At 33.8% G+C, this 15,038-nt stretch overlaps 2 protein-coding genes across 3 annotated transcripts; both read right to left on the reverse strand.

Moving 5' to 3' along the window:
* Positions 1-1,914: 1,914 nt before the first annotated feature.
* Positions 1,915-2,569, reverse strand: LOC108912258 (NHP2-like protein 1). The gene is made up of 2 exons (XM_018717452.1): positions 2,404-2,569; positions 1,915-2,351 (listed from the first exon to the last, which is right to left on the reverse strand). Exons 1-2 carry the CDS (start codon positions 2,404-2,406, stop codon positions 1,971-1,973), a joined length of 384 nt encoding a protein of 127 aa, XP_018572968.1. The 5' UTR covers positions 2,407-2,569; the 3' UTR covers positions 1,915-1,970.
* Positions 2,570-4,751: 2,182 nt separating this feature from the next.
* LOC108912257 (chitobiosyldiphosphodolichol beta-mannosyltransferase) lies at positions 4,752-13,939 on the reverse strand. Of its 2 annotated transcripts, none has more exons than XM_018717451.2 (5): positions 13,899-13,939; positions 13,223-13,785; positions 10,339-10,583; positions 9,106-9,397; positions 4,752-5,018 (listed from the first exon to the last, which is right to left on the reverse strand). In XM_018717451.2, the coding sequence occupies exons 2-5, from the start codon at positions 13,762-13,764 to the stop codon at positions 4,808-4,810; spliced, it is 1,290 nt and encodes a 429-aa protein (XP_018572967.1). In that variant the 5' UTR covers positions 13,765-13,785; positions 13,899-13,939; the 3' UTR covers positions 4,752-4,807. The 2 variants fall into 2 exon arrangements, with proteins under 2 accessions (XP_018572967.1, XP_018572966.1); XM_018717450.2 differs by having other exon boundaries at positions 13,223-13,839; positions 13,899-13,918.
* Between the last annotated feature and the right edge of the window lie 1,099 nt (positions 13,940-15,038).

Genomic DNA, 15,038 nt, shown 5'->3' on the forward strand with positions numbered 1-15,038 from the left:
AGTATATATTATTTGCAGAAACCTCCAGTTCGTGATCTTCTATTTCTTTATCTGAAGATGTCTCCTCCTCAGTCAATTTTTTTTCAAAAATCTGGATTGCAAAATTATTACTCGAAAACTATCGAACCGATTTTAACGAAAATTGGTGTGATGTTTTATTATATCAAAAAGATTTTTTTGGCCAAGTATTAAGATCCTACCTATAATATAAGTACTTTTAAAAAAATCGCAAAAATATTGTTTTTTCATTTTTTTTTGTTTGCTATATTTTCAATAATTATGTTGTATTTTTTATTTTGAAAATATGTATATCGTGTAAAATTTAATTACGAATCTTTTTTCCTCTTCAATTTTTCTCTAAAATGAATAGTTATTGAACTGTGTTGAAAAAAAAAGAAAAAAATGGAATTTTTTCCAATTTTTTCACGATTTGTTTAATAACACGTTTTGAAGCGCGCGCATAGTGAAATTATGTTTTGTTATATAATTTTGGGGCTTAAAGCAAAAATTAGCGATACTATATAAAACATCTACACCAAAACAGATCCCGCCTGGTCTATATTTAGAAGTTACATGTTGAAAAAAAAAAATTTTGGTAATAGAGCTCAGAAACAGTATAATTGATTATACTGTGCTCAGAAACAAATCAACATTTATTGTATATTTTTTGGTTATGTTATAAGGTCATTAAATTGCATTTTTTAGAGATAATTTGAATTTTATATTGGATCTTGAAAAATACTAAATGGTGCAAAATTATCAAAAAAATTCTATATGTAACTAAAAATATTGACATATAATTTCTTGGAAGACTAACTTTTCATTTCAATTTTAATTTATGCAAACTAATCATGTTCAGACTGATTTGAATTAAATTTTCAAATAAAGTTCTATACTTACTTTTCTAGTTCCATGAATTTAAAACAAATATTAATATGGTGTAGTTAAATTATGCATATTTACAGTTAAATAACTTACTTTGATTTTAATGAAATACTTCTATAGCATTACCTAATAAACTAGAAATGGGCAGAAAATAAGAATTAAATAATTAGGTAATTGCTATTTTATCAAATAAAATATATTGCTGGCTTTGGAATCAAGGCATTTTCCATTACAGGATATGGGGTAAGCGTGCCAATCCAAGACACACGAATGTAAATGCAGCAATAGTTGAATATTGAAATAACTACCTAAGTATGTGTAGTGCAGCTGCGACACTATGAAGGCTGTCGGTGCTGCATACCAGATTTCTCATCCCTACTGTAGTTCTACCATTTTCAGATTCATTAATTTAATAACAGTAACTATGTTTTTATACATTTGTAGTCTTTACTTTTTGAGATACACATTTTACCTCACTGTAAACAACACAATTATTAAAAAAAGCTAGTAACTGAAAAATTGTAATTTCTTAATTTTTAAAGTTTAAAGTGGCAGAAAAAAACTAGCAAGTTTGTAATCTTGTTCATTTAATTGCAAGTCGGCAAATTGACGTCGTTTTCAAACTGATAATTTGTTCAAAATAGTATCCTACCTACGACTTTACACCTATATGGCTTACTTAGACTTATCCGACTTAATTCATAATCATCTAAGGTTACGTTGGGATTATTTTCCTGCCAAAGCAATTTTCGTTAAATACTAGGCTCATCATTATATAGTTTTGCACGATGATCTGTGAACTACCTAGATCCTCCTTTTTATTTTTAAAAAAATATTTGAACAAATTTTCTTGTAAATTTTTAATACCCCCTATTCAGTGCTTTTACTTATTACACTTATCACTCATCAATATAATTAATCACTTTCAAACCTAAACTGAAATGGAATTTTTTCCTATGACCTTTCCCACAAATCCTTTAAATTAATTTTTTAAAATCAAATGTATTTACTTAATTTTAAAAACAAATATGTACTAAAAAAATGTAATTAGGTACATAAAAAAAAGTTACACCTATATTTTATGCTTATACTAATAATCGTTCAATTTCCTGCTGGATAGTTTGTATTTGTGGCTTCAATTGAGAACCCTCATTGATAGTAACACTGCAAGCAATTACTGATCTAGAAACACCACAAGCACGTCCCAGAGCTTGTTTTGAACGAATGAACACATAAGGCACATTCTTATCTTCACAGAGTAATGGTAAATGTAAAAGTATCTCTAATGGTTCTGCATCAGCAGCCATTACAATAAATTCAGCAATACCTCGGTTAAGTGTCTTAGTGACTTCATTAGCGCCCTTTCTCAGTTGTTTATAACTCATCGCCTGTTGAACTAAATTGAGAATTTTTGTCGTTAAAGTAGCATCTGCCAACGGATAAGCTTTTGGATTTACTTCTTCAGCCTAAAAACAATGGGGTCTATTACTGAATTAAAGGCAGGTTACCTCATTTTACCATTTTTGAATTTTCAGAAAATATAAGAGCAGAGTAAGTTTCCTCTCGGCGAATATTTCGCTTCACGGAGGGATTAAGAAATTAAATTAAATACTTTTTTCATAAACATAAATACGCACAAACACGTGTTTTTAACCGGTATAGCGGTATAGAATGGAATGGAGAATTGGAGACGTCAGATGTCAAAACTCATAAATTAGGCTGCGTTCAGCGAATGGTCACAGAAGATAAAACAATGGTGTGATCTTTGTTGGGTTTTGGGATAAGGATTATGTTTGCTGTTTTCTAGCGGCTAGGGAAGTGTCTTAGTCTAAGTGTCGCGTTTGTTATGTTTAGTAGAGAGAGCCATGAGGCCCTTGTACGTGTGGTAGTCGTTTAAGTGTCGTGTTATGTATATTGTCGGGTCCGGGGCTTTTCTGTTTTTAAGTCTGCGTATTATCAGTCTTAGTCCGTCAGGAGTTGTGGGGTGGATTATGTCATTGTCTGGCTCTCTGTCGACGCGTCGGGCCGTGCGCACAGCCACTATCTCGAATTCCTCGTCTTCGTTGGGCAGCTGAGGCAGTCTACACTGCAGTTCCAGGCTATCGGCGAAAGCCTCGGCCTTTTCTTGGTTTGTGTAAACCACTCCCCTGCTGAAGTGGATTGAAGAAATCTTACGGCGAGCGGTCTGTCGCAGAGCCTTCTGCGATTTCCAGAGGCTCCAAACTCAAAACACAGAGGCCGTGGCTATAGCGGTGAGATCGCTACGGCATGGAGACGTTGCGGTGGTGTCCTGTTACCACCTACCCAGATTACCACTACTTGACAATGACTAGACAAAATCTTTTCCTGGCCCCAGACAATTGCCATCGGGGACTTCAACTCGAAGTCCCCTATATGGCACAGCAGGACGACGACCACAAGAGGTTGCGTCCTACTGAACAGATTACGGACCCGTAGGACGCCCCGACGTCATCGACATTTGCTTTCTTAAAATCTATACCGTTAAATGCCCAAATATCCACCCAACACGAAGGGTATTCCGCCCACAATCCAATAATTCTGGATCTGGGGCGAAGACAGAGATATGAAGGCACCTTCACGAGGAGATTCACTGACTGATGGATGGGAGCGCTTCCGAGCAGTAATTCAAGGAAACATCGCGCTCCCAGTCATCGAAATCACCCGTGACCTGTAGGCGGCAATCCTCTCCCTTGAGACTGACATTAAAAACGCCCCGTCTCAGACTACGACAGAAACTATTGTCCCCCGACTGACAAACCCCCGGGGCACCCTCCCCGATGACATAAAAAACTTAATACGTGACAGACGACGTGCGAAACGGCTTCCCTCGACATTTATACGTACAAAGCGCCTACAACGGCCGCATTTGCAGTCAGGGTAGACGATGGATGGGGCCCATCTACGAATGTTGTCCAGGCCTACACGATAAAGAGGGATAATCCCCCTCGATCCCAAATCATTGAGGCCAATTTCTAGCCATGGAATAATGGCGCGAAGCCATATAATACTCTCTCTGGCTCTCTTTTTGTAAATAATGACAAAGGACAGTAGAATGATTTTAGTTGAGCTGTTGAGTTTCCTATTTAGCAGACGACGCAATTAGGGGATTGATTGGACCAAATTTGTTTCACTTTTACATTTTTTGTCACTTAAATAACGATATATTGTAAAAAAATACAGGTCAAGTTTTTTGCCACATAATTTTTTAATGATAATATCTGAAAGGGGGGCGTACACCCTACTTCTACTTCCATGCAGTCGAGGTGGAACCTAAAATCTAAAGAAACGCGTATGCGGGGAGCCTCGAATCAAATTAAATTTGATTATCTAAACTTTTGTTACTGCCGTCAGGCCTCCCTATCGGTCATTCATGTTCACGATAACACTAAATGACGTCACGAATTGGCGTGACAGAAAACACCCGGTTACAATAACACTTATTTTGCTTGTCAAACTTTATTAAAATTAACATCAGAGATTTCTTATATTTTCACTAGGATAAATGACATGTATACTAGATGCTTCAGTTCACACCAGTTGCGACCCAACACAACACAGCTTATTTATATGATTGGGACAGGGGCGGATCCAAGATGAGGGCAAGGGGTGCGATTGCTCCCCAATAGTCCGAATTTTTTTTTGTTACAAATAAAACAACAAAGAACCAACTATAAAATAAACCCCAAGAGCTGCATACCCCACAATATTATAAAACCGTCTAGAAATCGAAAATAGAATAAATTGATAAAGATAAAAATTTTCTGTTTAAAAACGTCTCAATTTTCTTGATTGATTTTCTTGTAAAATTATAAATACTCGAGGGAAAAAGAACGTCAATATTTATTAAAATTATTTTTATTATTGAATCGATATGGAAAATTATTAACTCATCACAATATATTTATTTCAATACTGGCCAAGCCATATTAACCCAGTTTTCTGTCCATCGCAATTTCTGGAATGTATGAAGCTCTGTTTTAAATTGGGTCTCTTTTTCTTGTTGTTTTTCATTATGCGGAAAATTTTCAAACCACTCTTGAAGCTGCTCTGACAATCCCTCAGCAGAAGTGAATTTATATCCATTTTTTCCATGTTTTACTAATTCGCCAAGACTACAATGGAAAAAAATATAAGAATACCTACTGTATGTATTTTGTGCATATAGAAATGAGATAAAATAAATATGTAAGCAAAAAAAACACTTGGAATTAACCGCATTCAACACGAATAGAAAGACATTAGTTTTGTGGGGTTCATCGTAGGTGTTATTGGCTTATTCTTTTCTTGAAATTCTTAACAAATACGGACTGTAATACAGGGAGTTCCACTTAAGAGGGATTCTTCTGTAACTCTGTCACTGTAAAATTTATAGAAAAACGGTGACATTTAATTTGCTTCGTTTGTCAAACAGTGCAATAAACATTGTTTGCAAGGCCTTCTTGATGCTGTTACATAGCTGCTTTTTCGGACTTTAGCAGAGAACCTGATTTTTCTGGAAAACTGTTAAGAGAGAAGTATGGACAACCCTATATCAGTAGCGGCATAGCATGCGTTGGCACCCGGGGCGGTTTTATTGAGTATTCTCAAAATAAAAAAACAAATACTAAATGTGCTTACGTGACTTTTTTTTGCTAAAATATTCGATCACACTATTAAAATTTATCTTTCTGCCCTTTTCAATAGACAAAATGGGAAGATTGCTTAGTCGCTCGTTGTGAATCTTAAGCAAGATTTTATTAACTTTAATTTTGAGAATCTTCTTTCACACGAAGCCACCGAATAGTTAAAAAAATCTTAAACACAGCGCTAGACTCGGAACAGACTCAGAATAGCCCATTTTACAATGAATCTCAGAAGCTCCAAGGTAGACCACCGGACCGCTTCTTGGGAAGAAATGCTAGCGGTTTCCAAGTGGCACCTCAGTCGTAAATTCTCCAAAATTATGTCCTCTGCAGAAAATTCATCATAGATTTTTGTCAGATTTGGAACTATACCACAAAGTTCTTCTTCTGTTGACATAAGCAGAGTTTTAGGCTGACCAATACCAAATGTTATGAAAATGTCATCCGTTGCCCTATAACGATGGTCTAGTTCTTTGTAAAATCTATCAAAACATTCTAATATAGCTCTCTGCAGCGCTTCTGGCAATGTTAGTCCAGCATCTTGGGCCATTTCTCCTGGCATACGTTTTCGCAATCTCCTCCTTTCTCTTCCTTCAATCAAAATATTCATGTTCTCACATTTTTTAGTTGCGTAGGAAATAACTCTCCACTATTTGAATACGTTGGCTTTGAAGAAAAATGTTTAGGGCGTTGTTTTTCATCTCACACTTTTCCAGCGATAGCTCAGATGTTTGTATATATTTTTGTGTCTGGTTAACTTCTTCTAGGATTTCACACTGAAAAGAAAGATAACATAAAAAACTGAAGTCACACAAAGCTAGTAAAACTGCGGATGCTGCTTCTCTTGTATCGGCGTTTTCTCTGTTGATGCTGAAATCACACATCTCTTCGAGTGTTGATACAAGTTTCTCGCAAGAAAGTTTTAACTGTCTACTAACTAAGGAGCGCGAGTAAGTTGTCACCCCTTGGTGTTTGGCACCCGAGGCGGATCGCCCCTACCGTCACCCCTTTACGCTGCCACTGCCCTATATCAGTCGAAAGGCCATTCAATTTTGCATGATAATTAATATGAGTCATTCCATTTGAAAAAAAAGTTTGTCAACTCGTAAGATTATTAAATTTGGGTCTCAGTATTTCCGAGTCTGAATAACGAGCTCGTGATGACAAGTGTTCCATTTAAAATAACAAAGTTATGTAGCTTCCACGGAAATGGAACACCCTGTAAAGCTAAAAATATTTTCTTTACTTGGTCCACGTGATTCCCGGCAAATTTTATTAAAACCATTTTTTTTATATATTTTACAGTTTACGGAGTTACAGAAGAATTCCTCTTAGTTGGAATGCCCTGTATATAGATTGGTTTTTAAATAGATGATTATATGATTTTAAGAAAAAAACTGTATGAATGTATGTCCTAAACAGTCTAGTTCTTGAAATGTGTTAAAGTTTTTGAAAAATATCGCACACAAATGCCTAAGTATTTAATATAAATTAATTACACTTGGATACAATAGAAGCAGACAAAATTATTGAAATCTTAGAATTTCAATGCCACTAAACAATATTTTGGAAATTCAGTTAGTCCATTTGATTTCCCACTGTATTTCAAAGAAGAATTATTTCTTCCACTTCATTTGAAAAATTAATTATTTCCAGTTGAATCCGAAATAACTCTAAAACTGTCGTTAACAAAAACTGTTAACTGTTTAAAATCTGTAAATATTAATCGCATAGAAACTTTGCCAGAGGCAGCACTATAGGATGTTTTCCAACTTTATAACTATATCACAAAACAAAAAGTTAAATTCAATCTTTATTTATTTTCAGACATGTAGATGTACCTGACAAGGGTTCATTTGTCTGTAGTTGCCATTTTCAACATGGTAATAAACAAAAAAATTTGCCTAAAATATTTTCATTTAATGAGGAGAAAAGTTTGGCATTCATCATTTATCTTCAGAGAGGAAGACACGAAAAAGAAAGCTACATGAAGAATATAATAAGTCACAACGTGCTTTTCAGACATTCTGCAAAAGCAAAAGAACTTGGTAATGAACAAAAAGTGTTGATTTCAGTATAACTTATTTGGGGGTTAGGAAGCGATTTTTCTGATACATTAATATGTTTCTAATAATCAAATTACTTTTGTTCTATGTATATCTATTCAAAAGTACATTAAACACAACATTTTTAACAGGTTTATAGTTGATTTAAAATATTAGCAATTATTCTGCTACACACAGAACACAGAATTCGATTGTTTGGATAAAGGCCCCTGATCTATCCCAAAAATGGCGTCCTGTGACGTTTTTAATAATTGCGCGTATATGTTTTTGATCGGACTAACCGGCTGACCAACTGGCCTTTCAAGGCGCACGCACCCTAAGCAAAAAACCTACCTACGCTCATGGTCTTCCAGCACCTTGCTTACTGACTGTCATAACTGCCTACAGATTCAGTAAATATTTATATTTACTAAAAAAAAATTAGATATAATGTATATGATAAAAAATAGTACATTGTGTAACGAGTGGGGAAAAGTTGCCAATAGCGCCACGAGGTTTCATAGCGCAACGCTCCAGCGTTGCGCTATGAAAATAACATCACGCTGTTGTACTATCTAGCACTTTCCAGTGCACCTAACCCCCTACACTATAGGTCCCATAGCGAGCTCGCGTGATAGAAATACACTTAAAACATAGGCATAACATTTTTTTTTTATAAAACTGGAAAAGGACTAAGGAGATGCTTAAAATGAAACTGGCACAAGGAAAGTCCTATATTAATGCTCAAAGAACTTGTGATCAACAACTTGACTTATTTTCTTGTAATACCCTGTATATTTAATATGGTTTGAATTCATTGAAACAAATTTTATTAGACATTTTTCAGTGAGATTGATAAACATTTTGACATACATACAATTCCATTCCTGGTGAAAATTAAAGTGATCATGGAAAAATTTTCTTTAAAAAAATCTTATCAAATAAAATGAGACAATGTTCTTCAATACCAGAATCTAGATATTTAACTCCGCAGACAAGACTCTTAACTGCTGATCTTACAGAAAACTACTACTCTATGGATTACACGCCTCAATTAGCATTGAATTATATCACAATACACGTAATAAATAATTATCCAAAACAAAAACTAAAAATAATATATCTGAACATAATTAACACAAAAACACATACCTGATATATTGAAATTGAAATAATGCAAATCAAAAAAATATCCTGTATTCTTGCCGTTCTATTATCACCCTTAATTGAATTACCTTAATACCTTTAAATTAGAATGCGCTGGGTGTCCGTCTTGTTGGAAGTAAAGAAAAAAAAACAAAGTTGGCTGATCAAATTGAAAATTGACAATCTGTCATAACTTTTACTTCTCAATAATTTTCTTAAGTAAATATTTTTGATATTTTTAAAAACAAAGGTACTTTACTCTTGACAATTTTTGAAAATTCATTGTAAAAACACCCTGTACATTAGTTAATTGGACACATTTTTTCAACTTCTTAGTTTAAGGTCAAGCAAAAAAAAAATAGTATAATTTTAATTTTAGTAATTACCATTTGAAATCATAAGCGCAAACAGGCAGGCCACAGCCAAACATGTCCACAACCTTCATGGGTAAGTCTAAACCACTAGAACTTGTATGCAAACATACTCCCAAGTCAGCCGAGGCTAACATTGTTGGGTAATCCTTGGATTCTAACCAGGGGGTAATAATGGATATATGTTGCCAATTTCTCTTTGCAATATTTTCACTGTAATAAGATTTTAAAGGGCCTTTTCCTGTTATAAAGCATATTAGGTCAGGTAACGTTTTCTCATTTCCATTTAAAATATGATTCTCATAATCTACAAATATAAAACATATGACAAATTTGAATACTTACATTCTGATCTTAACAATATCTCTTCACTGAACCAGCAATACAAGTTTTCTCCAGGGTATAAGATAGTTTACAAGCTGACAATACATTCAGAATATGGAAAAAAATCATATTTTTACATCTTGTTTTCTATAATCTTTCACTATGAAAATTAAAAGAATCCTTATATTTCAACATTTTTATAGTTTAGTTATAATGGATTTTCTTGTTCTATCATTGTCTTACTAAAAGTACGATTTCTTGTCTATAAAACACCAGCTTTAAAGTAAAAATGCAAAAAACGTTTCGGTTATAAATCAATACAAATAAATATTTATAGTATCATCCTAAGTATGTCACAATAAAGCATTAGAAACTGTTTTTCATATTTTAATGTTTGCTAGAAATTAAATAACTATTTAATAAATAGTACGCGAAGCACAAAGGCTCCATCTATCGCGCTGACTTCCACTATGCCATTCAAATAGCTACTACGGTGGAAGCGACCTGCTAAAATTTGCCAGGTACTTTATTGCACGAATGTCGCCTATAGAGGGCGAAACACAATGTAAGTCGTCAGTGCCGCGAAAAACAACTACTACGAGGGCTATTTGCCCCTACCGGCATTGAATTACATTCGCGACACCTAGTACAACAGCTAGGATCGTTCATCAGCTGGAAGGTTGGATAGGTTGTCCTACCTATGACACACTAATGAGGACTAATAAGTCCGAAACCAGTTTGTGCCTGGTGGGACCAGCTGATGAACGATCCTAGCTGTTGTACTAGGTGTCGCGAATGTAATTCAATGCCGGTAGGGGCAAATAGCCCTCGGAGTAGTTGTTTTTCGCGCCACTGACGACTTATTTAATAAATATTTAATATATATTTAATAAATATTAAGAATAGTCATATCTCATATTTTACCTTGTAGCGCTGTTAGCAAAATAGAAAAATCTTCATCCTCCGTCCAACTTGTACTAGAAACAATAAGTCCAGGTCTGTCCTTTTTTAAATAAACTTCATTATTAACTTCTTTCGTGAACAATGTTGAATTATCATCAAGAGTCAAATTTTTATAGCTTTCTCCTAAGTGCTTTAGGAATGCATGTTTTTGTTTTAATGTTATTGGTTGAAATATTTTAGGTGGTTTATCATACAAGGTGACGGCACTACGAAAAATAAAAATTTTATTTGTAATTGGTAACTGTTAACATACAGCAACATTAATTCTCCTTATTTCAGTGCATTATTCTGATTAGTTTGGTGTATAATTTGCCATATTAAATATCTTACTGATAATAAATCATATTTCTATGCACCCTTCCAAATAAAAAAAATTGACTTCATTTTTCTTACAGCCCTCGTTGATTACTGACAGCAGTATTTGGGGAGATTTAACTCTAATTAAATTTCAGTTTTTGTTAAATTTACAATTGATTTAAATATGGTACGATTTAAACCAATTTACCCATGTCAAGGTCTTCTGCCCATTTCAATTTAATCGTAAAAAATATTTAATTGAACTAAATATTCGGCTGTACCAAACTCATGACTAGTGAAAATCAAAGTTAATTTTTGTCTGGAAAAGAGTGTTTTAGCGACATGTAACCGGTATAATTTTTTATAGTCAATAAATTGGGGCTTTTAAAAATATCTCAGTTTTCTCACAATCTCTACCACAAAAAAAATATAGCAAAAAGCAAAATACTCTATTTATACAAAAAATTTGCTCATATTCTTCAAATTTCATTCTAAAATTTTTAAAATGACGAAACCAAAAATTTTTTTGTGAAGGTCAATAACTTCTCAAAGGAAACAAAATTGTACTTGATTTAAATCGGTTTTTTCAGATAAAAAAGCTACTCATTAGGTATGGCTCATTCGTTCTTGGATACCCCGTATATATTTAATAGCAACATTGCAAATTTTCAGGATAGACTTTTGGTCAAAATAAGCAAAATTGAAACAAGGGAAATATTTTTTCAAAGGTTGGACCTGAAACATTGTTTCGTTAGATATAAATTTAAAATTCGGTTAATATAGGTATAAGGAATTAGAGAGGTTTTAACCTTTAGAGCAAGGGTCGGCAACTGGCGGACCGCGGTCTAGGTCCGAACCGCGGAAGGTAAAATACTAGACCGCCAAAAATTTTTTAAAAATATAAATTACTCAAATAAATTATTTAAAAAATGTTATTTACGTTTAATTGCCAATCTTATCATTTTTTCTAGTATTTTACAATTGTGTGAGTGTTTTGAGTTCTTAATTAGTAAGCAGATTAAATTTGAGTCCAAATCAAAATAAAAAAAATAAGAAATATGAATTTTTTCTGGACCTCGTTAAAAATTTTCAAAAGTATCCGGACCGCACCTAAAATTACTTGCCGACCCCTGCTTTAGAGCAATACTAATTAAGAAACCTTTTTTCTTTGATACCATAGGAGAACGAGGCAGACTTGTATCCATAAGACCATGGTGGGGCGATGATGAATACAACATTCGGCTTTTGTGAAATTTTTCATTTTTGTTAAGGTTATAACATTATAAAAAATATATAGTTAAATTAAAAAATTAAAATTTAAATAAACTACAAAGAAAATTTAATTGTCAAAAATGAAAAAAACCGCTGTATCTATGGGTTGATTATGGAAAAAATATTTTTTACCAATATGTGCATCCCCTTTTCAGATCTCAAGGTAGGCAAATTTATATCAGTCTTGCAAGTATTCAAATTATCTTATGCATATAACAATGCACAATTAATGGATATTGTTTTAATTTATTTCGAAGGAAGACAAAATGCATTAACAGCTTCTTGCTTGCATGCAGAACTTTTTCTACAGTCTTTTGATTTCCTACCTATCTGAGATTTTTGATAGGCACTGCTTATTTAAACATATACAAAGTGTTCTTGAAATATATATACCAACAAGCCACCATAAATTCTTGAAGTAAAATATGACGATTTAAACTTATACACAAAATTTTCTAACATTACGAGAGAACTGTTTCAGCTAGAGACTTATTTGGTGCAGGTCTGTTTATTTGTGTAATATATTTTTTGAACATGAAAGAAAATGTCAGGGCGACATTTTCTTGGAGGACCCACCCCTTGATCATTTCATAACAATTCTCTATGAGCCTACACAGTGCCTAATATTAGGCTTATTGTGAATACTGGTGTTCTCATTCGCAGGAGTGAATTATTTGCATTAAATTTTAAATTTGTATCAGCACTCTTTGTGCAAATTTTTTGCAAATATAATTATATACTGAGAATTTCATATGAAAATGTTTTATTTTTATTTTCGACCAAATTTTATTTGGATAAAAACTGGTGATACAAATACAATATGTTTTTCCTTTTGTTATATAAAAGCAATATGTTTCTAGCTCCCTTTATAAATAAACTTTATAATTTCTGAAACGGGCCTTATAAAAAATTTGTTTTTAATTTCTTAGCGATAAAATATTTTAATGAATTTCAATATGGAAGCATTTTTGGGGTAGCGTATTTCAGTTAAAAACCAGTATCTACAAAATATAGGCTTTTGAACGTAGAACTGCAAAATTAAATACACAGAGTGTAGGGAAGTTCGTTTAAATCGTAAAAATATTCAATTCCATTGCAAATTTATCAAAAAAGTGAAGTTTAATAAGAATACCCCCAACTACTCAGCTGCCCATAACTGTTGTAAAAAATTTATACATTTTTCTTTGGAAAAGTGCATTTTAGCGACATACAAGTAAACTTTTTTAAAAATAAATGATCTTGGCATATTTCTGTTACTGTGCTTGAATTTACCTACCTTATGTTCCAGTTTTCAGATAAATCATTATTCATAGCGTTTGTAACACAAAAGTTATTATCTGCCTTTCTTCCAATAAATAATTCGATCTTCTTAGTGAGTTTGACTAACGGATGGTGTTTATGAAGACTTAAAGCCATTATAGTATGAGCATAGTTGTGCCAATCAATAACAAACTTTGATCCCATCGTTTTACAGTAAAACCAACAAATAGACAGAGTTGGTATTGCTGGGGGATTCTGAACTAGTAGTATATCAGGTTTTCTAATAACAAAAAGTAGAAACAACAAATTTATTGCTTGCCAAATAGTCTTGAAAATATAATTCACAAATTTCAGTGAAATACGAGGACAAGGCAATAAATAATGATAGTATAACAAAGGAGCAGTTTTTACTTCTTCCATAGGTTCAGTTTCTCCATATCCAATAATGTCCACTACATATCCCATTTCTGCTAAAGATAGGGAATGATACTGCATTCTAGGACTTCTGCCTATATCTCCCAAAACAACTACACAAGCATTCTTCTTTACGTCTTCCATTTTCCATAAAAGTATCGTTTACTAATGGTAATAAAAAACACAAAAACTTATTTACGATAATTTTTAGTTAAACTACTAAAAATAATGTAATGAGAAAAGGTAGAAATTTAACTAACACAAAATAAAATGTATACCGGTATTATCATTCAAGGGAGATAAGCAGATAAGGTCCTAGGATAAGGTTATATTTCATATCCTGAACTAATAAATTACTCATCAGGATCAGGGAACTTAAACTCATAGATTTGATAATATAATAGCTTTGTTCGTAAACCTTCCACTGCTGCACTAGTGTAGTAATACGTTGTTCGTTTATTGCAGTGCAGCCAAATGCAGGTATAATCCAGGTGTTCGAAAAGTCCAGTGTAGTGTAATAGTGCAGACACTACTACACTGGCTAACAAGGTGGTGTAAAAGTGTAGTGTAGTATATTTGTGGCGCGAAAATGAAACTTTTATCACAAATGTCACATCTTGGTAGATATTTTAGATAGATTAGATTAAAAATTTGGCAATATTTCATTTTACTCTGAAATGGCTGATAAATTCGTCTTCCTCACAGTTTCTAACAAGTTCTATAAAATTTGTAATGCACTTTCTTTTATTTTTTTTGGAAACAGGTCTCCAATAAAACATGAATTTTTCTTTTTTTACGAAGGTAATCTTCATCATCTGATTCCGATTCGCTTCCAGAGTCACTACATAATTCACTCATCAAAACTATTTTCTCCATGATTTACAATTAGGTTATGCCAGTTTAAGTTTACCCAAATTGAATTAACGAACAGCCAAATGTTTTCTCTAAAAGTGGTGCACAATTATTATTTTAGTGTAACACTGAATTCCACTACAGTACACTACACTACACTTTGTGTCGGTTTACGAACAAAGCTAATAACACAAAACAGGTATAATCCATTATTCCATGGCTAGAAATTGGCCTCAATGATTTGGGATCGCGGGGGATTATCCCACTTTATCCTGCCTCATCTCGTGTAGGCCTAGACAGCCTTCGTAGGTGGGCCCCATCCGTCGTCTACCCCGACCGCAAATGCGGCCGGTGTAGGCGCTTTGTGGGACCTCCTTTTGTCCTGGCTGGGCCCCGCCGGCTAGGGCCCTTTCTTCTGGCGCTCTTCTTGCTTCGCCGGCTCGTCTGTGTAAACCCCGGGGGTAGTGTCATGTTTATGTGTGGTATGGTTGGGTAGGGTAGTGCGGCTATGCAGCCTGGGATGCGCTTTGCTAAGGTGGCCCTTAGGCTAGCGCGGGAGGGGAGGG

The sequence above is a fragment of the Anoplophora glabripennis genome, unplaced genomic scaffold, assembly GCF_000390285.2.
Source record: "Anoplophora glabripennis isolate ALB-LARVAE unplaced genomic scaffold, Agla_2.0 scaffold961, whole genome shotgun sequence".
Classification (NCBI taxonomy): domain Eukaryota; kingdom Metazoa; phylum Arthropoda; class Insecta; order Coleoptera; family Cerambycidae; genus Anoplophora; species Anoplophora glabripennis.

Coding starts and splice junctions, on each gene's coding strand:
- LOC108912257 (XM_018717451.2), bottom strand. CDS start 13,764: ATGGAAGACGTAAAGAAGAATGCTTGTGTAGTTGTTTTGGGAGATATA. Junction 10,584..13,222: donor TCTGAAAACTGGAACATAAG/GTAGGTAAATTC, acceptor TATTTTTCGTAG/TGCCGTCACCTTGTATGATA. Junction 9,398..10,338: donor TTTGCTAACAGCGCTACAAG/GTAAAATATGAG, acceptor TTATATTTGTAG/ATTATGAGAATCATATTTTA.